At 38.7% G+C, this 16,867-nt stretch overlaps 1 protein-coding gene across 7 annotated transcripts in view; it reads right to left on the bottom strand.

The window, feature by feature from the left end:
• LOC119629496 (AF4/FMR2 family member 3) overlaps nt 1-16,867 on the bottom strand; it is a 317,469-nt gene that overhangs the window by 160,762 nt on the left and 139,840 nt on the right. For 2 of the 7 annotated variants that reach the window (XM_038015463.2, XM_062672113.1), the window contains exons 1-2: nt 13,546-13,990; nt 6,810-7,071 (exon numbers count right to left, since the gene is read on the bottom strand). The exons of the other annotated variants lie outside the window; for them this stretch is intronic. In XM_038015463.2, coding sequence (XP_037871391.1) covers nt 6,810-6,865 — 56 coding nt within the window. In that variant the 5' untranslated portion in view covers nt 6,866-7,071; nt 13,546-13,990. Of the gene's footprint in view, nt 1-6,809; nt 7,072-13,545; nt 13,991-16,867 lie in introns of those variants that run through there. 7 annotated transcript variants of the gene reach the window in all.

The following is a 16,867-nucleotide window of genomic DNA, read 5'->3' as shown; positions in this document are numbered from 1 at the left end:
TGCAGTAGCCGTCTTTTTTTTTTCTACCTATTCTATTAACCTCGGGAGGTTATTCTAGGTTCGACGAGCTAATCGAGCCGATACAAACCTGACGACGTTGCTAACACGAACCCTAGCAAGAGCCGTGCTTCGCAGAATCTACCACCCAATCGGAAACGTGACCCACTGAGAAGATCCGGCGAGAAGCTCAGTGGGCTGTGTCTGTGGGTTAATTTACTCGCCAAGCCCTTCGTCACAAGCGCGGGTTCGACGAGAACGATGACCGATGCTTGAGGTACCTAAAAGCACCGTTAGTGCATCGGGAGGATCCGAAATGACGTTTTTACCGTTTATTATATTGGACTTTAATAACAAAAACAAACATGGTGAAAAAGAAATATCGCCTTTCTTATTTTACCAACTAGATTTCAATGTACTCATTATACGAGAATTTAATAGAACTTTAAAACAGAGCACTCATAAATACATTTTTCTTTATATACCGCCGTTTGCATATGCGACCGGTGTCACCCACCACATATCATCCATAACATATTCAAAATACAGATAACAAAGGCACACGGTTAATAACCACACCGATATTGGTTACACTTACGCGTGAATATATTCGGATTCACAAGCGCCGAGAAAAAATTAAAAACGTTTTCATTGTGATAATAGAATTTATAACATTTGTGCATTAATTAACATATTATTATGGACACTACGACAGACATTGCGCATTAATTTTTCATTGTTCGACAGGAATTAAAACATAAATTTAAGACTTTAAAGGAAAAGAATAATAACAACTAGAAAAATAAAGCTATATATGTATTACTGGTGGTAGGACCTCTTGGGAGTCTACACGGGTAGGTACCACCACCCCGCCTATTTCCGCCGTAAAGCAGTAATGCGTTTCGGTTCGAAGGGTGGGGTAGACTGAGACCTTAGAACTTATATCTCGAGGTGGGTGGCGCATTTACGTTGTGGATGTCTATGAGCTCCAGTAACCACTTAACATCAGGTGGGCTGTGAGCTCGTCTACCCAACTAAGCAATAAAAAAAAAAAAATTGCTGTTCGTTAGTCTCGCTAAAACTCGAGAACGGCTGGACCGATTTGGCTAATTTTGGTCTTGAATTATTTGTGGAAGTCCAGAGAAGGTTTAAAAGGTAACTAAATATGAAAATGCTCGGAATTAAATGAAAATAACAATTTTGTTTTTCCTTTGATGTGACTCCCGTCGGATGGATTCTTTTTGTTTGTTTTAAGTTTATTTTATACAAAAGTTTAGGTCTTTTATTTATCGATTGAGGCACTACAAAGTCTACCGGGTCAGCTAGTTAGAAATAAAAATAACCCCTTACCACTTATAAATACGATCAATTTTACAACAAAACAAACTTTCACTTGTATAATATTTACTGGAACCGCGCCACGAAACGTCGTATCCCATAATTGACACGCGCGAAACTGAATTTTAAAAACAATCAAGATTTAGCAAACACAAATAATATTATTGAATACTCCTGTTGTCTCGCCTACGCTTTAGTTCCGGTGAATGTGGACACGGTAAAATCACTCAGGTAGTTAAAACATTCTTTTAAAATTTCAAATAGAACCAAGCGTGAACAATAGAAATATATTTTCGGATAGATAATAAACGTTTTGCGTGAAAGGGAGCGAGCAGCTATCTCACAAAACTATTTTTAAACCGGTTATTCTGTAGCATTCGTGTGCCTGCAGTTTTTGAAGGTGTAATGAGAACTGTTGCAAATTTATCATTGAATGCATAAGTTAACATGAACTCGAATGAACCGTTTTTTTTTGTTATTATTTCGAAAGAACGTTCCTATAAATATAAATTTGCAGAACCGAAGATGTTAAAAGTCAATTTCTGGCAAATATTCAAACGTTTGGGTGTGTCCAGTTACTAAAATACTCTTTGTTAAAAATTTAATAAAAGTTTTTTTGCAATATTTTACTTCTTTGCTAACAACATCATTGTGAAGTAATTATTTTCCTCTTTTTAAGAACATAAATTGGAAGAAGAGCTCCTTGCCCATTTAATGATAAGTTACTGGAACTCACAGATATAACAACACTATTGCTGCCACCGAACCAGAGACCTGGTGAGTCAAATTATTTTACGTACCGTACTATACCGTAGCTTTCTAATAGAACGCATGACTGCTACGCGGTAGAAATAGCAGGAAGTCGGTTTCTATCTGTGCAGGCCAGAATGCATCCTACCACCAGTACCAAAAGTCTCTGTTACATTACAAGATTGGCTATTAAAACAAACAAAAAAAATCTGAACACATAAATTCTTCGCGATAAGAACCGGATAAGAATGAGAAAATTAAGTGTCTATCAATTCACCTTTGCCGGACCGCTCAAAACATACTTTATAGCATCATTTACAATCCTACATCTCTATTATAGTTCTAAGGTCGTTTTGAGATGGTCAGTGATAGGCACTTTTATCCTCGAGGTCATCAGAGAATCTGGAATTAAGGATGCCCGTGCCATTTACGAGGTTTTACGACCATTCTTTTACAACACTTACGGGCTATTCGTTTGTGGAGTGCACTCCCCGCTATAAACACATGCTGACACATCAGTTAGTTTATGCGATTGTTAAAGGGACATTTCTTGTCCAATTATTTTAATCTATTTTATAATATTTTGTGTATATGGCGGAGAGGAACGTAGTTTTTAAAATGTTGACGTAAGCGTTGCTGACGTCATTCTCTTCATCATTAACGTTGCCTTCCATAGTGACAGTAATTAACACTGACTTTTCCAATGAATTCTATTTATTATATTTCAAGTGTACAACGATAACAACAGCGAGCTCCGCTCCGTTCGACTGCTCGAGTCGGAAAATTTAGGGTTTTTTTTCCCTACCTAAGCTGATGGTCTTGAGAGACTATTTCAGCGTAACCTTAACAAGTAGGTGAGCTCACGGGGTTCAAACCTCACGTCGTTGCTAACACTAACCCTAACAAGAGCACTGAGTAGTGCAGTGCTTCGCAGAATCTATCACCGGATCGGAAACGTGACCCACTGAGAAGATCCGGCGAGAAACTCAGCGGGCTGTTTTGTGAGACAATAGTCACATGTATTGATAGTAGAAAGTGGGGGTAGCTTAGTCATGAATTCTATTGAATATCGTCTTAAACAGTTTTGGACATGCGTAACATTAAGGAAACATTTAACTTTGACCAATCTTAGCTGACTAAATAGTGACGTTGCGCCGATATATATTATAAGTATTTTGAATGAACATAATTTCATTTCAGTCCAGATTTTGGGGATTAATCCCCATTGTCGAACTGATGTATGTTATCAAACGTTGTCACATAGACGTCAGCACTACCAGGAGCAGAGCCATGCCGCTGCTTACCGTTAAGTACTCTCCGGAAGCTTCATTTGAAGATGCATATTTACTTATGTACTTTGAACATGTTTGTGTATGCATTAGCCTAATATCATAATTTCCTTTTTATGTGGTTTCTACTTATACAATTCTGAATGTCGCAGCAAAACCTCTTAGAAAAAGCATGAGTATTTGTTTAAAAATTTTGCTAATTGTAAATAAGCCGCAACTAACATTTGTCTTTTCTTTCTTCTTGTCCACCAACGGTCGTCTAGTCTAGACTAAATCGCTTAGAACGATAATATCGCTCATTGTACATACTTTTATAAGTTATTGCATATTTTATTTTTATTACTATATGTGTACGATAAATTAGGCCTGACATCTATTTACTAACGGCGGCATTCACCAGGACCATTTACGTACTTTTTAACTAACACAAAGCAAATAACTTGGCAGGAAAATAATGACAATTATAAAATGTTTTTTTTTTTATAGCTTAGATTGGTGGACGATCTCACAGCTCACCTGGTGTCAAGCGGCTACTGGAGACATCTACAACGTAAATGCGCCACCCACCTTGAGATATAACTTCTAAGGTCTCAAGTATAGTTACAACAGCTGCCCTACACTTCAAACCGAAACGCATTACTGCACGGCAGAAACAGGCAGGGTGGTGGTACCTACACGCGCGGACTCACAAGAGGTCCTACCACCAGTAAATATTATTAATCATTAAAATGTAAATGCAACGTTATTTTATAATGATTCCGTCCACGTTCATAATATAATCTTACTTGGATAAGCCGCACGAAATATTACGAACATTATAAGTTAATTATCCGTGAAACGTACTGAAATCCGAAAACTTTTATACGCCGAGCACGCCGATGAATGGCCAATTAAAAAAGCCCGAACTCGATTCCGACGACGTTTAAATACAAAATTTCCCTTTAAATCATTATATTTCACTATTAGGATGTGTAATTTGAAACACAATAAGACATAAATTAAGTCTTAAGATTAGTTCGTCTGATCTTTTCATTCAAATCTGTAATATCCTTTAGAATTTTAAATATTGATGGTCTCTTTGAGGATTTTCCACTGAGTTTCTCGCCGGATCTTCTCAGTGGGTCGCGTTTCCGATCCGGTGGTAGATTCTGCGAAGCACTACTCTTGCTAGGGTCAGTGTTAGCAACACTCCGGTTTGAGCCCCGTGAGCACAACTACACACGTTAGGGTGAAGCTGAAATAGCCTCTCAAGGCTATCAGCATAGGTAGGGGAAAAAAGGGTTTTTATTTCTTTATTAGATTGGTGGACGAGCTCACAGCCCACCTGGTCTTAAGTGGTTACCGGAGCCTATAAACATCTACATGCCCCACCCACATTGAGATATAAGTTCTAAGGTCTCAGTATAGTTACAACGGCTGTCCCACTCTTCAAACCCAAACGCATTACTGCTTCACGCCAGAAATAGGCAGGGCGGTGGTACCTACCCGCGCGGACTCACAAGAGGTCCTACCACCAATCGAAGACCAGGTTTTGGGAACCTCATCGAATCTGAAATGTGTAGTTTTCCAAGTATTCATTTTTAATTGTTTCACTATTGCCAGAGTAATCGTGACACGATGCCACGCCATCTCTAAAATCTGCTCTAGGCTATTCTGCTGCACTCATTCCAAGTCTAGGCGTGTTCTTTACTCGTATATTGACTGTTATTTATTTGCAACACTCATGGCATAGAAATACCAATCGATTCAGGTTCATTGAGTGTGCAACATTTCGATCTCAATTTGAACATGTCATTAAAATAAGAATGTGGAGAGGCTTTTTGGTGAGCCAAATATTCTGGGGGAGATGAAGCTCGGACATATAGTACGTATGGAGCAGGATCGGGCTGTGAAACGGGTGTACACGGGTGTACCGGAGGGACGCCGCCCCGTAGAGAGGCCCAAGTACCGCTGGTCTGACGCTGTGGAAGGAAATTTACGGGAGCTCCAAGTGTCGGACTGGCAAGGTGTTACGCAGCGCCGAGATGAATGGCAAAGTTTATTGTCGGAGGCCAAGACCCACTTCGGGGTCATAGCGCCAGCTCAGTAGTAGTAGTAGTAGTAGTAGCAGCAGTAGTAGTATTAAAATCCTTTATTTGGCGATCACATATTGAGAAGGTAACAAAGGCCGGTTTAGTTTTAAGGATTCGTCTGCGCCACGGTGCAATTGATAAGGTATCTTTTAGTTTGTTCTTAATGGATCTTTCAAATCACATAGTCGTCGGCTAATACATGTGTATTATTGGAAAGCAGCCAATGGCTGCACCCGGGCATCGTGGATCCTCATGATTGAGTATAACCACATACGATCTGGTAAGCCGCACGTTCGTCTGGCCTTGACAAGAAAACACACACACTAGGTTATTTAATTTGAATTTATTACGAACGACTACCTTGTTTTCATACTAAATCTATTCAGGTATTTGAATTCAAATAATAAACAAGCTATTGTTATTCCGCACATTGTTGCACACTAATTTCTACAATGGCTGAAGCGGTTTAGCTGTTTATTTTACGTTGAATCCTACTTAGAAATGTTAATGTTATAATTACTAGACTGCGTAGGTGAGACTTTCTTGTTGTTTCGTGTTCATTAGGCTCGGGCCGATTTTAATGTCATCGTGTCATGGCACGCTCGTAGGAAATATTTTTGTTTTATTTTATTGGTTTAGTTGATTTGCAAGTAATACATTCAAAAGACAAACAGTATTAGAGCGAAAAGGCAACCTTGTATAGAATCACGTCAATTGAAACCTTTTTGTTAACTTCAAGCTACTCTGTCATTTAATACCACAAAAACAATTACAGCAACTTATTGTTCGGCGTTTTTTTGTGAATTACAGTATTGTATTGTTATATCAAAACATCAATTTTATGGATATTTCTTTCTCTTTAATAAAAAATCTCTATCTTTTATAGCAATAAAGTTAAATCAAAAGTTATTTGAAATTAAATTACATATACGTCCGACCTAAGACTCAAAAGAGCCTAATCAAGTCGTTATTTATCGTTATAATGTTGTCATCATACTTCGTGTTACCAGTGCAAGAAAATAAAATCGCCTAAAAATGAACACTACCATCCCGAGTGTTACCAGCAAAAGGACCTTACTATTAATATAGCCTAACAACATAGGAGATGTATGGAAATGGTAGTGCAAGGTACAGCGGGAAGAGGTCGACCGAAGAAGACGTGGATTGAGTGTGTGAATGACGATATGAGAGAGAGAGAGAGAGAGAGAGAGGAGTGAGTGTTAAGATGACGGTTGATAGAAGAGAATGGAAGAGAAAGATTAGCTGTGCCGACCCCACTTAGTGGAATAAGGTGGAGATAAAGAAGATAGATAGCGTTACAGCATTAATTAATGGAGTATTAAAAAAAACAATAATATCTTACCCAACAGATCCGTTCAGGGCGGTAACACCAGGCCTTTCATAACACAACATATGCATACCACTGGTATCTTGTTTAATACTTATTATTCTAAATATTTCACGTTTTGCATACACACACTTATGAAGTATTTTACACACTATACATACACAACACAATGACGTTTCTTAAGTACACACAATTAAAAATTCGCTGTTAATCAACGCCGCGTACGAACATTTTAGTGTTTTTTTTTATTATTTTCAAATATTCAACGAGCGATACACTGTAAAAAAAAAAATTACTCTAATATCAAATAAGCAATAACGTACTATTGATTGCTGTAACTACAGACGATTTTCGACCTCAAATATACGTTACATTACATTCAAATTTCAAAAGCTAAACACGACGGCGCCGAAATCGTTAATCCCAAACGTGAGTGATACGAATTAAACTTCACACTGAACGAATTATTAATATTAATTTTGAAGTCACTCAAGGAAAAACGCTGTTTACCATTCAAGAGGGAAATACGTAATACACATTTTATTATTGACACAACTTCATCGAAGGGTTATCGTCATATTGTTGCGTGATTTTTTTAGGTCATGTACACATTGTACACTAGTTATTTATTTGTCTCATATTACATATTAAAAAGCTAATGTATTTGCTACAGAGTGTAATTACTTTTATTATTTTTTTGTTAACCTCAATTAAAACATTGTAATACTCATGATCGGTGGTAACTTAGCCCGTGGACATACCAACCTAAATCTAATTTCGGGTTATACAGTGGAAGCCTCAATTGTATGTAATATTATTCTAACCTTGATACCATGTGTACGATTGATTCGCGGCGTAGTAAATAAAGGTTAAAGATGGGGCCTAACCGTGCGCCCCTATCACCGGTAAAAAAGGAAATATTGCTCTTACAATATACACACTGACCGAAATCAAAACACGTCGTTACAAAAGTGACATCCCTAACCACTATGCATCATGCAAAACGCATAGGTAATTTACAAAAAATAAACAGAAAAACCACAATGCACAAGTGAATATCGTTTCGCAGCGACATCAATGAGAACACGATGAATAAGACCTGACCTTCGTAGGATTTTTTCCGGTTGATTGACACGGACGACGAGTTACCGGTACACCTGGCGTTGTAACACCTTAGGCTGTAAGCGAAGACCGATACAACATGAACACCGCCACCCACGACCAACGTTTTTGAAGTATCGAGTGTACATTGTTTTGCGGTGGAAAAATGTAGGGCGTCCCAAATTCCTAAGACAGATGTGATCTAAATCTCATTTGATTGGTATGACGACTGTCCCACCCTTCCAAATAGGAACGCATGTCTGTTTCGCCGTAGACATAGACATTGGCTTCTACCTAAGCTGGTTACCCAATCATCAGTAAATAGCGACATCACGTCATTTCGGATCCTCCCGATCCATTAACGGTGCTTTTAGGTACCTCAAGCACCGATCATCGTTCTCGTCGAACCCGTCGCTTGTGACGAAGGGCTCGACGAGTAAATTAACCCACAGACACAGCCCATTGAGTTTCTCGCCGAATCTTCTCAGTGGGTCGCGTTACCGATCCGGTGGTAGATTCTGCGAAGCACGGCTCTTGCTAGAGTTCGTGTTAGCAACGTCGTCAGGTTTGAGCCCCGTGAGCTCACCTACTAGTTAAGGTTACGCTGAAATAACCTCTCAAGACTCTCAGCTTAGGTAGGAAAAAACAAAAAAGGTGGGCGATCGCAGTACGCTGGTATAATACTTGAAGAACGCAAAACGCCTTTGCACTTAGAATACCGTACCGTTCTTAAGAAACAATTGAAACGCAGAAGGAACACAATATTGATCAAAAGCCAAGCAAAAATATTTATCGTCGTAGTAGGTCAACAACCTCTGTGGCCGCTGCACCCGCGAAACCCGACGCGTCAGCTCATTTCAAATTACATTGCGTGTAAAGTCATTCATAAATTATAATAACTTCATTCCCATCGACTTTGGAAACAATACTCTTTTTTTCTGTTCTAATTTATATTAGCATTGTCAATAAATTGCAACAGGACGGCGACTATAAAGTATGTAAAAATATTTTTCACGAAATCAATCTCCGCATTATTCTGGAAGAAAACATGATGATATCACATTGCGTCTTCCAGAAAAAACAATATCGAGTGCACAGCTACCAATGACCTGTTTGATCTAGAAGAACGCAAATCAAGTTTTCAATCTGAACCATGAGATTATAGAAACAGTGATTACGTGCGAATAATCTCATCTCTCTAAATCCCAAAATCAGTGGTGCTGCTGATCGACCTTATATGTATACACTTTTTGCTTTTATTAAACAAAGGTTTTTATTACACGGACCTATTACACGGATCTTTCCTTAGCTTATCTGATGTACGCAATACGAATACGTAACAAAACTATAATCTGATATTTATTTTATGGTAGAATAAAACACCCAATCGCATGAAAGAGTACATACTCTATCCTTCGAAACGCGTGAGTATTTCGTGGACGCATCTTTTAATATTTTGGATGGGAGGACTGTGTTAGTAAGCCCGGACGGGCTCACTACATAACTACTTCAAGAGGTACTAGATGATGATGCCCAAATAGTAGCAAATTTGCTTACGGGATCACATACCAAATGTTAATAGTATGTAACGTAACGGAGGATATGTTATTGTTTTAAGCAATTTTGTTTTACATTACCGTCTAGTCAAAATTCATTAAAGGTTTAGAAGCATAAAGTGAATCTCAACTTACAATCAGTCAGAGAACAATACGAAACGCGAGGAACGGATTGTATTGTGATACCCTACCTACCGGTCTTAAAAAATGTGAGAAAATCAAAATCAAACGAACCCAAACTGCTGGGGTGTTTGAAATACACGGCCCTTACTCACAATTATTGTTATTATTTTAGCAATTGCTAACTTCACTATTGCGATATACAGTGAAATGTTGCTTCAATTATTTGACAAATTTCGGCCCTATTTTTATGAGCTAAATTAGGCAGATAGACAATTTTCGGCCTTATTTTTACGAGCTAAGTTGGGCCAATTAACAATGTTCGGCCCTATTTTTATGAGCACGTTTGGCAGACGAGATCTCGGCTAACATGATGTTAAGAGATTCACCAAAACGCGAATATTCATTTTAAGACACAAGGCAGAGAGATCTCAGTTAATTTGGTACGTACAACGGCTCGCCTGTCCTATAAGCCGAAGTCCATATTGTTTCGCGGCACAACTAGACATGATAACCGTACTTAAAATATAAACTAGTTCCAGTTAGGTTCACTCTGACCTAATTGTCGACATTAGATAAATACTGCATAACCAGAGCTGTAGTCTAAAAAGTCGGTCCAAGTCACCATTGTGTAATAACACCTCAAAGAACCCTTCTTTAAATTGAAACGAATTACTAAAGGCAACGGCTCGCCTGTCCTATAAGCCGAAGCCCATATTGTTTCGCGGCACAACTAGACAGGATAGCCGTACTTAAGATATAAACTAGTTCCAGTTTATTATCACTAAGATTCACTCTGACCTAATTGTCGTCATTAGATAAATACCGCATAACCTGAGCTGTAGTCTAAATCTCCAAGTCTCCATTGTAGAATATTACCCCAAAGAACCCTTCGTTAAAATGGAATAACTAAAGACAGAAATTTATATTGTTTTAATAATACACGCTTGATATGACATGAGCTCTATATAATTTCGTATGTCTTCAAGATATAGTAATTATACCATCGGTTACACAATTAAACGTATAAATTGAATATCAGTCAAGGTTGCAGCTCCGAAAACCTTCAACGACAAAAACGAGTTAATTTTCTATTCGAGCCAAATACTGATGTCCTACATCTCGGAAACATTAACCCAGTTTAAATTCGAGGTCACAACGACGTATGACGTAGGGATTCTCACTAAAAAAAACTATTAAAAAAAGAAACGATGTCTAAGGTACGTTTGATGCTATCCCTAATTACAAAAACACACTTACTGGTGGTAGGACCCCTTGTGAGTCCGCGCGGGTAGGTACCTATTTCTGCCGTAAAGCAGTAATGCGTTTCGGTTTGAAGGGTAGGGCAGCCTTTGTAAGTATAATTGAGACCTTAGAACTTATATCCCAAGGTGGGTGGCGAATTTACGTCGTAGATGTCTATGGGCTCCAGTAACCACTTAACACCAGGTGGGCTGTGAGCTCGTCCACCCATCTAGGCAATAAATTAAAAAAAAACATAAATAACAAAAAGAAAATTCACGATTTCACCATTTCGTATTATCATCGCAATTTAGTAATGACGGTATATTTAAAACACATTTTTAGTTAAGTGTATTAGAAATTCGATGATTATTATCCATCTAATGTTTTACTGGTAAGAGCTTACATCTCTTAGTGACCATATTGTTCGCATCATTTCACTGTACAACTGCTAATTAATTAACTACGATTTGAAGTCAATAAAACGATCGCAGTCCACGTTCCATTAACGGGCGGACAAAACGAATCGTAAATATTCTGTTAAGACGATTAGATTCTGTTACTTTATTTCATCCTTTATAATGGCGTTTAAGATAACCCTTGAGATGTACAGACCGACCGTTACCCGTGGGAAGAACTAGCAGCGAAATCCGAAAAACGGTACTAGGTGTCTACGGCGGCGCTGCGTCCCTTTCGCTCGTATCGTAAGAGAACAATACGAGAGCAAGACAAAAAATCTAAACACCGACTTGGGTAGTTATAATGCAAAGTTCCACTGAATATAATGTCTTCTCGACTGACCGCCGCGATCGGGTAGGATTAAAACGCATTAATATTCCGAGCTCGTCTCTAAGTAATGATACTTTGAATTTGATTAAAGAATTAATGAGAGAAAAGTGCGCGTTCAGGGAAGATCGGTCGAGACGTTGATTCATGAGCTTTTACGTTCAATTTATGAACTCAAGATAATTTGACATTCTAAAAATTAAACCACGAAGGTCTAATATGCAAAAGTATATAGAATATTTTTAGACATATTTTTATAACTTGCAAAATTGCTTAGATGGGTGGACGAGCTCACAGCCCACCTGATGTTAAGTGGTAACTGGAGCCCATGGACATCTACAACGTAAATGCGCCACCCACCATTATTTTAACTCTATGTGATGTCGCAAAAGATTCATGCGTTCCTATTACGACAGGAGAGAAATTGAAGCTTTGCCCTCACGACGGCGGTGCACTACACGCGTGATGTCCAAGGTCTTCATTCACCGGCACCGGTTTAAGCTTGATTCATATTAAGTAGCCTAATTTATAAAAGTTACGTTAACATTGTATTGTATTTTGGAATACCAACCATATTGAAATAATAAAGCTTTTTTTATAAACGTCGATGGATATCAAACTGTCATATCCTTACGATTATAAATCTAATCTCGAGCTTCCGAGCACGGTTAGTTATCCATGTTAAAACGTAAAAACTTATGGAATGCTTCATTCTCATTCAATAGTCATTCGAAACGCTACAGTTTTATATTTATTAGTAATTTGGTATGAGTGGCGCCATGTTGAGGAACGTCATGCAACCAGATCTATTATTATATAATTGGGACACCATAGTCAAAACCATAACGCCATAGCTTAACATCGTGTTACGAGTGCCGATAAAATATATATACGAAACAACCATACAATATACGTACTCGCAAACCTCTAATACCCATCAAATATAAGTTCGACTGGGAATCTAATTGAGATAGCATAGTACAGCATTGAGGTACACTTCTGGTAGGCAGCGGCTTGGCTCTGCCCCTGGCATTACTGAAGGCCATGGGCGATGGTAACCATTCACCATCAGGTGGGCCGTATGCTCGTCTGCACAGAAGGGCAATAAAAAAAAACCATTAGGACAATGAGGCAAACGAATCAATATCAGAGTATCGTCATGCAAAACGTTTCATACCAGCGAAATAAGACAAAAAAAAAACATTTGAATCTCGTCATTGCTTTTATTCAAATATCTCCAATACGCTAATTTTACCTATTCTATCATCTGTCTTCGTCTAACTCCTATACCACTAGGTTTAAAGAGGTGTATGGACAATCAAAAACATGAACAAATTTTAAAATTTAATGTGAAACAGCTTTTACGACCGGTCGCTTCATTGAATTTGAAGCAAGAAATAGGAATATGTATATCGAATGAAGTATTTACATTTAAAAAAATTAGCACTACTACCAACCAACAAGGTTAGAAAATGGGGAAATGGCAATGGTTCGAGGCCAAGGTCGCATACCCGCATTTTGATTAATAGCCGGATAAATTATCACATAGGATCCTATCTCATAGAACCGATTGTTTTATCAATGTTTACGACAAACACATTAATAGTTACACGCGCGAATGAAGATTGCCAAGTGACCGTTCCGTTTTGAAATCGCTATCTATTCGCAAAAGGCTTCGAGCGATTGCATTAGAGGCGGCAAACGCGACCTTGTTTTTGACTACAACGTCAATTATAAATACTGTTCCGCGCCCGCTCGTAAACATAACACACACCGCGAAACCAAATCATAGCTTTTGGCTATTATAAAAATATTCATCTAATTCCGTAATTGTTTTTAGTTCGAAAAGAGGCCACAAATCATGAGCTCCCAGTTCCAGCAATCAAGTGCGTCATGCATGAGTCAACGTAATGGACAAAACATCCGTCCGAGCGATAATTTCTTACGAAAAAATTTATTAAAATCGTAGAGTAGGCCGCCTCCGTTTATATCCTAAGATCCAACACTGCAATCCAAGTGATCACTGACAGTCCTCGTCGCGGATTTCACTGTGACGCGCAAACACATACAATAGGCAGCACGCACACATTCCGTGTCCGATCGTAAAGCGCATCACATTCGCCGCTCACGTCCGTGCGAAAACCCGCCAAAAGCGAGTTCTCCAAGTGTACCCTTGTAGGCAGATGGAGTGAAGGCATGCGCAGCGCACTGAGCACACGACCACACGGCAGACGAGGACGCGCGCGACTGCCGCTGGCTCGAGGCGGGGCGGGAGCGACCAACACACCGCTAGCAGGTTATCGTCACTCGACTACACAGATAATGATGTCAAAAGTGGATCGGACTAATGCTCTCTATTATGTTGTAAACGTTCCCAATAACCACTTCGATGCCCGATGTTGCACCGTCACTAGATTTACTCGTCTGGACCCTGATTCAGTATCAAGAGTATCAACAAATTCTGTTGACTGTGATGACGCGACGTAGACGTCATGTCCATTTAATTCCCTTGTATTGCGGAAGCTGGAAGCTTCAACCTTCTAATTGTGAAGCAGTGATTAGATGATTTTGGAGGTTTCCTTTCTAATTCGATTTTATTTCACAACGTTTTATTATGATTTGTTACATAAAAATAACACAAACTGCCACGCCTTTAAGAATTTTACCAACAAAGAAAATATATTAGCGGAGAATATCAGTCATCGAAGAGAGCGCGCGCTCGGCGCAAAACACCGGTCGTAATTTTTATTGTCCCACGCTCTTCCGTGCTGCAGGCCAATGTCGTTCTTGGTTCAAAACGTCAAGACGAAAAATTGCTAAACTCGATCGCGTGGCCCGCAAAGACTTAGTCAAGTCGAATAATGTTGATATTTTGACGACCTTCCGAATCTGCACCGTAATGTGATTGTATTGGGGTTGTTAACGCGTTGGTTTCTTTAATGTGGATGACACATTTCGTATTACCGGATTTTATCGGTTCAAAGTAGACTTGTAAAAGCGCTCCTATTAAGTGGAACCTTAAGGTCGGATTCGTTCGGTTCGGTGACAGACTGAGAATTTCCATTTAGCAGAACGTCGGGCTCTTCTATATTCCGGTCGTATTAAGATCAAACCCGGTTTGATGGATGTTTTAGTCGAGGTTTTTGCGGCAAATTTCATGAAAGAACCATAACAGGCGAGCGAGAAACCGTGTTATTTCTGTTCATTGAGCTTTGAGACTGGCGCTATCTCCGCTATACACAAAGAGTATTTCATACTCATTCGTGGCACGTAATCAAAAAACGTAGCAACTAGATCGAAGTAACCAATATTGTGGTTTTAATCAACATCAAAGTATGTAATTAGCACGATGTTCTCTACGTAACGTTTATTATATAGTGTGCGAAAATAAACGCTGACATCAATTAGCACATGTTCTACTGCTGTCTTCAGCTGAAATTATTCCACTGAGATCGTATCGTTTATGGCAAAAAAAAAGGTATTAAGCGATGATGATCTTGCTTCGGCGAACACATGTATTGTTTTTAATGTTGAATAAATTAAACAAAGATAAATGATTCATAGTGACCCAAATTTGGTATGACAAGTGGAGCGCTTGATTGGCGAGCAGAGTTAGCGCGGAAACAGGCGAATGATCCCCGGGGGAGTGGAGGGGAAAACTTTAGGGCCGCAAGGGGAACGTACCTTACATATCGGATCGCACTTTCTACGGAGCCTGGCTCGCGTGACTTGCCTGCACTTGCTCATAACGAGCCTTGGTACCATTAAAAATTCCAAGGATTTTGATTTGCCAGCGTTTGGTTTTTTAATATTCTTAAAATTTCAGCGTTTAAAAACTTACGTTTTTGGCAACGAAAAATATCTTAACATATAGACGAACTTGACCTATCTATAAAATACATTGTAATATATATGAAGAATAGGTTATTAATATTATTATTAATTACACTGTTCCAAAATCTTCTGTTATAATAATAATTAAAGTTTAATTAACACTTTTATTACGCCTTGCTCATTTTTTAACCGTCTTCGCCATCTTCCTTTTCTCTGTCATTCTGTTTGTCAATCTCTTCTCCCTTTCTTTCTGTTTTCTCTCACTCACATCTTAACGCTCCATTTCACATTCTATTCATACGTTCCGGTTCTTACCAATCCTACATATAGATAGGTCAAGTTCGTATTTATATAGACGAAAACGAATGACTCCATCACGAATGCAGAAGAAACAATTGATGATGTCAACATTTAACGCAAACAAATAACACGACCGGCAACATCCGATCAGACATTTCGCAGCTACATAGGATTTCAGGAGGATCCTTATTAAACATGCAAACTTAACGGCAACCGGTGGAGAGGCGAAACAAGGTTTCTACCTAGTCCACGAGACACAGTTGAACCTTAATGTAATTACATCGGTTGTATATATACATATATACAAGTAGATGCGATGTTTGTCCGAGTCTGGGCAACTCACTTCGATCCGCATTCACACAGATCACAGGGAATCAACATTGTGTATTTTTTTATATTGCTTAGATGGGTGGACGAACTCACAGCTCACCTGGTGTTAAGTGGTTACTGGAGCCCATAGACGTCTACAGCGTAAATGCGCCACCCACCTTGAGATATAAGTTCTAAGGTCTCAAGTAGCTGCCCCGCCCTTCAAACCGAAACGCAAACGGGAAAAAAACCCTTTTCAAATACAAATTGATTCATGTTTGAGATTGTAGTAAATGTTTTTATTTTGCCTAAATAAATAAAAAATGTTTTGATTTCTTATAAACTACACACCCCGTCATAAAAAAAAACGTTGACAATACGCGAACACAATGAGAGCGAATCAACGTTAATATAAATGAGCGAGATGTTAAATTCTATGTCATTAGCGGAGTCGATGAGTTCAAAACATTCGTCGCTGTCCTGTCCCTGTCCTTATCTGCGGCTCGTTATCGCCGGCGACGAGGTTTCAAATGAGACCGGTACAGGGACGTACTTTAACAATGAACTAAGGGTGCAGCAGGGCTATTCATGTTGTTCATACTTTACGACAGTTTTTTTTTTTGATTGGACAAAAAAGTGTCAGATTGCCTCTTGAATGTCGTGTTTTTTTTTGCTGTTAAATCTTACTGCGATTTATAAGTGTGAAAACTATTTTCGTGATCCTGACTGTCTCCTGTTTAAATGTATTTAGAAAAGAATAAAAAATTTTTTATAGTCTACTAAGAAAAGAATAATTTTCAAAAATTGTATACAATTTATAAAAGA

Source organism: Bombyx mori, chromosome 14 (genome assembly GCF_030269925.1).
Source record: "Bombyx mori chromosome 14, ASM3026992v2".
In the NCBI taxonomy this organism is placed as follows: Eukaryota; Metazoa; Arthropoda; class Insecta; order Lepidoptera; family Bombycidae; genus Bombyx; species Bombyx mori.
Note: the sequence above shows the minus strand (reverse complement) of the source record. Positions and strands in the feature narration are given on the sequence as shown.